General features: G+C 34.3%; 1 protein-coding gene across 6 annotated transcripts in view; it reads left to right on the forward strand.

The window, feature by feature from the left end:
• Nucleotides 1-262: 262 nt before the first annotated feature.
• The window catches only part of LOC106877704 (nociceptin receptor), a 170168-nt gene continuing 162224 nt past the window's right edge, over nt 263-8206 (forward strand). For all 6 annotated transcript variants that reach the window (XM_052967350.1, XM_052967347.1, XM_052967346.1 and 3 more), the window contains exon 1: nt 263-3632. In XM_052967350.1, coding sequence (XP_052823310.1) covers nt 2493-3560 — 1068 coding nt within the window. In that variant the 5' untranslated portion in view covers nt 263-2492 and the 3' untranslated portion in view covers nt 3561-3632. The remainder of the gene's footprint in view (nt 3633-8206) is intronic.

The following is an 8206-nucleotide window of genomic DNA, read 5'->3' on the forward strand; positions in this document are numbered from 1 at the left end:
GTTCTGAAAAACACAGAAACAATTACACAGCCTAACACAACTACATTCTAACATATATTACACGTGCCGAAGCGACTGCACGTGCGTGCGCATTTCTACATGCACGAAAGCAAGATCGACCAAATGATTGAGAGAGTAAGGGAGAGAAGAGAGAGCGAGAGAGAGAGAGAGAGCGAGAGAGAGAGAGAGAGAGAGAGAGAGGGGGGGAGATGTCAAAGAAAGAGGAAAAGGAAAGAAGGTGAATGATGCAGAGTGAGTTTTGTGTGGCTGTGATGACGTCATGAACTGTGATGCTGCGAACGGTTGCAGTTGTTGAATGAGAACGAATGTTTTGCTTTTTGTTTTTACTACTTGTAACAGTCGTAGTAGTGGAAAGAACCGTACTACTGACGAATCGATCTCTCTCATCATGGTGCTACTGGTCTTGGAGCTGCTGCTGCTGCTAGTGTTGGTGGTAGTGACAGTGGTGATGCGGGTTGGGGCGTTAGCATTGCTGAAGCTGATGAACATATTGATACTGCTGATGTTGAGTGTGGTGGCGGAAGGAAGGAAGAATATGTTGCTGATTTTCAAGAAATATTGAAGAAACTGCTAAGAAGTGTCAATATAAAAGTAGCAGAGGTAGATTATATATCAATAGCTCCAAAGTATTGAACAACTATAATACAAACAACACAAACAAGAACTTTAGTCATAAATGAAATCAAGGATTTTTTCCAGTCTCACTTGAAAATTTAACAAAACAAAACCTAAAAAAAGTGATGGGCAAACTCAAGGAATACACAAAAATACGAGAATTCCTAATAATGCCTTGATTTGAATTTTTGTATAGAATTTGTTCACCAATAATTTCGATATCTAAAAGGAGAAACGAGGAAGAATTTAAAATCTTTTTTCTTTTTTTATATTCACAGCATTTTACGGAATGGAAAACTTTAAAGCTTTGAAACTTTGATAATTTCAAGTAAAAAAAATATTATGAATTCCAAAACATAACTTTCTGATTAATGTTTGCATACACTTGTGTCTTTCATTCAATGTTGCAGTAAAAAGAAAAAGAGTTAACGCATAGCCTGAAAGTTTGTACCTGAAGTAAAAAACAAAAAACAAACAAACAAAAAAAACACACACAAAAAACCCCCCAAAACAAAACAAGAAGCTATTTCACTCGGAAACTTGATAACTTTGATAATAGCGACGGAAATGTGTATGGAACAATAACTATTGCTTGTTTTGAAAGTATGCTAGATTCTCTTGTGTATATGTGTATATGTATATATGTATATATGTAATATGACGAGTTATATATGTTCTAAAACTAGTTAAAATTGATTCCACGTCGTGTATTAACATTGACATGACAGTGTTGAGACTAACTGGTTTCACTACTAGTCTCTTATACAACATAGACATATGCAAATATACACTCCTTCAGCGAATTCTATCTGAATTATGCGAAAAAAGTTGTTTTAATTTTCACGGGAAAAGAAGCCGAGCGGTTGGATTTTAATGAATAGCATCGTTACCAAATGGTTTATTATGGAATTGACCTTATGTTACCTCAAAAGTTGTTATGCCTCCAAAAAGTTTGTTCATGTTATTTTAACCAAAATGCTGGAGCTACCGAACATATTAAATCGCCAAAATACATGTTGTGTTACTGTTTGGAGAACAAAACAACCAACGAAAGCTTTGCAATATAGAGGATTTAAAAATATAAATCAAAGCAAATGATATTCAAATGCTTTTGTTTTTCTTTAAATGATTATTTTAATTAATGTTACCTCTTTTTGTATGAGGGTAACTCTTTATCAAAATAACTATACAACCTGTCCTCTAAATTGGGGGGCAAATGGGTCTTTTAGTTATCTCATTTACATTCTTCAAGTTAAGGCAGCATTGAAACAATCCAATTTCTCAAGTTAGAAAATGATTGTCAGGTTACAGGGTTCTACTTAGCAATCAATGCTAATTCTAAACAGCGAGTTAATCCAGAACAAAAAAGAAGTTAACCACTAAACCTTTCTTACCATATTCCATATTTCTTCACATATTTTAACATGATTTTGGAGTTTAGAGGTCTGTGTTGACTTTAGATTTGTACTCGTCTCACTCTTAATGTTTTGATGTACTCCCCTTTCATATCCATCTAATGGTAGCTTTCTTTCTCCCACAAAATTTTAAAATTACAATAATTAATATTTAAGGACGCTGAATCAATTATAAACAATCAGACATCAAATTGTTACTATACCTCATCGATTATTTCTTCCTTGTATACCTTTAATAAATAGCATAAAGTTAATTATGAAGACCCTCAACCCCCAAACAAATTCATTAGTTAAAAATTAAATGTAAACGTTTCGTGTTATAATTTGACACTTTTTTTTTTTTTAGATATTAATTGTACGATTCTTTATTTAAAAGTTGACAGGATGAAATTGGGAGCCATCAGAGTTTGATAATTGAAAAAAAAGCATGGTACAAGAAAAATGATTTTTATAGAAATCAATATGAGTTTTATTAATACAAGTTGGGTTTCTTGCAACGAGAGCGGGAAAATACAATCTTCATGCGAAGAAAGTTATGAGAACCATATGTATAGAAACTTTTATGATGTTACTCAAATGATAACCGGACTGGTACTCTATCCGAGCACGTGTGCTCTCGGTCTAATTGGAAATATTTTATGTTTAATTGTTTTCAGCTTAAAAACCATGAGGACGTCGACTAACATCTACCTACAAGCACTTGCCGTAGCTGATACAATTAAGCTTGTAACGGATTTTCTTTACTTCGTTGTCGTCCTTCTCCTTCGAACTGACAAAAGGCAAGGGATTAAATTGCATGGATGTCTGTATCCTTATGCTCATTACTTGTTCAATATGTCTTTGTGCATATCAGCTTGGCTGACTGTTGGTGTTTCGGTCGAAAGATTTATTTTTATATGTCAACCGTTCAGAGTAAAACGTTTTTGTACTGTTCGGCGCGCTATCAAAGTCAGTACAGTTACATTCATCCTAGGAACTCTTATTTCACTGCCCTACATGCTTCGCTATCGCACTAAATCAGAAATTGTTAACGGAACGGTTCAAGTGTCAGGTATCAGTGTCACAGCACTTTGGAGCGAGAAGCAATTTGCTACCATATTCACTTGGGCACATGCACTCTTAAGGTCTGCCATTCCTCTTGTATTGTTGGTTGGCCTTAATCTTTTAATTTGGAAAGGCTTGAAAAGACCAAGTACAATCAAGAAAAGTGCTCGCTTGAAATATAAAGCTACACTGACTTTAATATATGTAGTTGCTGTTTTCTGTATTTGTGTTACGCCTGATGCTATTCTTAGTACAGTGTTAGGTCTAGGTTATTACGAAGAGAATTATCTTGCTCGCGGAGTACGCGAAATTACGGATTACCTTCTCCAAGTTAATTCTGCCGTCAACTTTGTTATATATTATTTTTCATGTACAGCCTTTCGTAATTCCATCAATTCCATATTGATGTGTTCCTACTTTTATAATCCTGTCAGACAACTATCGATAATGAATGAGGACTCTTAAAAAAAAGTATGAAAAAATCCACATCGCAAATCTTGTACGAAATAATCGTTCAGTTGAAGATTTCATCAAAAGGTAATGATTTTAAATTCCTTTTTTTCCTTTTTCCTTCCTTTCCTTCTTTCTTTCTTCATTTCTTGTATCTTTCTTGTTTCACAGATATATATATATATATATATATATATATATATATATATAGAGAGAGAGAGAGAGAGAGAGAGCGAGAGAGAGAAATAGAGAGAGAGAAACACACACACGCATTAACTTTTACAAGAAAAAGGTTGGTTGTTTCTTTGAAGTTTCAGTTTGCTCGATCCCATCAGGCGAAAACTCGCTGCCACTGTCAAATTTTTCCTTGTAAAAAGTTAAATATGTACCTGACAAATAATTATTGAGTAATTTGTTCAGCTGGATGTTAAATGTTATTTATGTATAACTTGACGTAAAAACAAACATCAATATGTGCATGTGTTTTATACATGTGTGGGTGTGCGCATGTGTATATGTGTATGTGTGCGTACATGTGTGTGTTTGTATGTGTGCGTGTGCGTGTGTATGCACATATGTGTTTTGTATTTATGTCCGTAGAACTGTTGGTGGCTTTGTTGTTTCTTACCTAATAGCAGTTTCTCTTATGAAACTAATGCTACGAATGAAGTACACTACATCTTATATGAACCATAAAACATCATTATTACTGCAGTTAAATTAAATTCTGATTTGTATTAAATAAATTTAATTTTTATTCGGATGTTTTCATATGGGTCTGATGTGTGAGAATAAATAATTCGGGTGTTAGTATTCCGATATATTTTATCTTTTATTTGTCTCTATCATTGGCTGCAGCCAAGCTGGGGCACTTCTTTAAAGGGTTTGGTCGAATAAGTCAGCCCCAGTAATAATTTTTTTAAAGCCTGATACTTATTCTATCGACCGTATTTTCTTTTTTTTTTTGCCGAAGCACTATGTTATGTAGACGTAAACAAACCAACACAATTTGTAAAGCGGTGAGGGGAGAGGAAATATCTATCTATCTAGCTATCTATCGATTTCTCTCTCTCTCTCTCTTTACACACACCCATACACACACATTTGGTATATATCAAACTGCTTACGATACACCTACACCTGTGGAAATATATACTGTAAGTGCTTGTAGGCGTTCATATTTAGGTAAACACCAATATACACACTTATGAATTAATACATATATGTATATGAAATAAGTTTTAAATATATTATATAATATGATATAGTATAATATAATATAACATAACACAATCCTTCGCCTTTTATCTTTTACTTGTTTCAGTCATTGGAGTTCGGTCAGTGCTGGGACACCACCTAGAAGGGTATTGTTGAATAAATTGACCCAGTAATCATTATTTTTTTCTCAGCCTGGTACTTATTTCATCGGTCTCTTATTGCCGAGCAGCTAATGTACGAGGACATGAACAAACCACCACCGATTATCAATATATGTGTATGCGTGTGTATGTGTGTGTATGTGTGTGTGTGTATGTGTGTGTGTGTGTGTGTATGTGTGCGTGTGTTTGTATGTATATATATATGTATGTGTATATATATATATATATATGTATATATATGAGTATATATGTATGTATATATATATATATGTATGTATGTGTGTGTATGTATGTGTGCGTGGGTGTGAGTACGAAGGGGCTTTCTTTAGTTTCTGTCAACCAAATCCACTAACAAGGCTTTGATCGGCCCAGAGTCAACACTTGCCCGAGACTCCATGCAACTGGACTGAACTCGGAGGCATATGGTTGGAAAGTAAACAATCTTATGTACACACACACACACACACACACACACACACACACACATTATTAATTTTTGCTCCTATGTCAAATAGACAGGTAGATAAATAGATAGATAATTATATGTGTATGTGTGTGTGTGTGCGTGTGTGTGTGTGTGTGTGTGTGTGTGTATACAATTTTCACGTACATTGACTTGTACCCGGAATATTTCTGTTTTCTTATTGCCTTCTGTCTGTATTTTTGTTATAAGAAAAATACACATTAATCTCGTGTATTTTAGTGTAACAGTAGACACAAACGCTATAACAACTTTAAAACTTTTATTGATTGAATTCTAATATGAACTTAGTTCACCTAATCAGCAAGCTTAGTCGCATAAGCTATAGTTTGTACTCTGTGTGAGTTCCAACGCGTCTGTTTGTATGTGCGATATCAAAAGCATGAGTGAGTGAATACATGTATGTCTGTATAAATGTATATTTCTATCCTAGATATATAGCTAGCACAGGTTGCTTCTCAACCACATGGTTGCGGGTTCAGTTCCACTGTATATCACCTTGGATATATTTTATTAAATCCACGGTTCGACAAACGCCTTGTGAGTGGATTTGGTAGACAGAAATTGAAAGAAGCCTGTCATATATACATATATATATATATATGTATCTATGTATCTATCTATAGATATATAGATATATATATATATATGTACAGGGTGGTACAAAAGTAGGTAGACAGTAAATGATAACATTTATTTTGAGATTACATATACAATTATATTTACTAATACAATTATTACATTGTCAATTGAATTTTGTTGCGTACAATAATACAAAAGCGCTTAAATTGTATCAACGCAGCTGCTCAAACTGTGGTCCATCACAATTTACACAGCTTTGAAGTCTACTCCCTACTCTTCGACAAACATTTTTGCCCAAGTCTCTTTGTTTATTAATTTCTTGAAATGCATCACTTATGTAATTTTTCAAATCATTAATATTTCTTGGTTTTCAATTAAAAACTTTGTCCTTTAGTACTCCTCCAAAGAAGAAATCCATTGGGGTCAAGTCAGGTGAACGTGCTGGCCAATCAATTGGACCTCTTCAGCCAATCCATTTCTCAGGAAATGTTTCATCAAGGTATTCACGACTGCTCTTGAATAATGTGGAGGGGCCCCATCTTGTTGGAAATAAAGGTCATGTGAATTAAGCTATTGTTTTAACTGTGGAACAACTTGATTCATAAGAATATAGAGATACTTATCACCTGTGACCGTTCCATAAAAAAAATATGAGTCCTAAAACACCAGAACTTGAAATACCACCCCAAACAGTGACACCAGGCTGGTTTATTGGTTGTTCAAATGTTAAATGCATGTTCTCACAATGCATGTTCTCAATGTCTGTTAATATGAACGGATAATTTGAAAGAAGCTTCATCGGTCCACACAATTTTATCTAAAATTATTGGATTTTCTTTAATATCATTCAGCATTATCTCACTAAATTGCAGCCACCTATCTGGGTCATCCTGTAATAAGCCATGAATTAGCCGTAGACGATAAGCTTTCAACCAAATAGTTTTCAGGATTCGAATAATAGAGGATCGTGAAATGCTCAATTCCAAAGAGGCTCTCCTGGACTGTGAACAAATGCTTCGGCGACAAGTTGCTTATGATCCTTTGTGCAGACTGCTTTGGGTCGACCAGTTTTTGGAGCATTAAATATTGAGCCAGTGGCATCGAATTTGTCTCGAATGTGGAAAATGGTTTGTCTCCTTGGGGTTTGAGTACCAAATGTTTCAACCCGTTTTGATCTGACGATTTCAGTATTTTGAGATTTCCAATACTCTTTTAACACCCATTTTCTTTCATTGGTATTTAAATTATTTGCCTTTAAGTGTTCTCTGAATTACCTGAAAAGAAAACGGATTAATTTAGATATATTTAGTTATAAAATTTAAAATAATATTGCACAAATGCCATAGTTATAACCGACACACAAACCTATTCTACTTACTACCCATCTACTTTTGGACCACCCTGTATATATATGTGTGTGTGTGTATGTGTGTGTGTGTGCGTGTGTATGTATAAAATAATAGAGATGGTTAGACGCAATACAAAACCAAAAAAGAAAAAATCCAATTGTCACAAATAGAGACTGAGGGTGTTTAAAAGCACCTATATTGCTAGAAACAGGAGTCAAGATCCTTATAACCGCAAACGTAACACAAGTCTATGTACTGACAGAGAAATATATGCGTGCGTGTTTGTCCACCACCATAAGCGGTGTTGGTTTGATTACGCTCTCGTAAATTAGCAGTTCGCCAAAGAAGGTCCGATGGAATAAGTATGAGGCTTTAAAATGTAATTACTGGGGGCTATCTGTTTGACTAAACCCTTGAAGGCAATACTTCAGCATAACTATAGTCTAATGACTGCAAAAGTAAAAAAATAGAGCATGTATTCATACATGTATGTATACATATATCTTTCCCTCTTTGTATACCAGTATATGTATGCAGATACTGGATTTATTTAAGGGTAGTTGAGATGGCTCAGGTGATAAGGGATCACACTGTATATACTCTTTATATTTCATATCACGTTTTTAAGTTTACATATTTGTGAGGCAGAATCCAAATTTAACCGACTTTAATTCATTTAGGGAGGATAAAATGTAATTCATTTTAATTAATTAAATACAAGGAAAATAAATTAATACCCAGATAAAGCCAGTACAATATTTAACACACACACACACACGCATACACACAAACACATACACACACACTTTGCTATGACGGATGTACTTTTCTGATTTGCGGACATGTTGTTCTTGAGTATATATATATATA

Source organism: Octopus bimaculoides, chromosome 4, assembly GCF_001194135.2.
Source record: "Octopus bimaculoides isolate UCB-OBI-ISO-001 chromosome 4, ASM119413v2, whole genome shotgun sequence".
Lineage (NCBI taxonomy): Eukaryota > Metazoa > Mollusca > Cephalopoda > Octopoda > Octopodidae > Octopus > Octopus bimaculoides.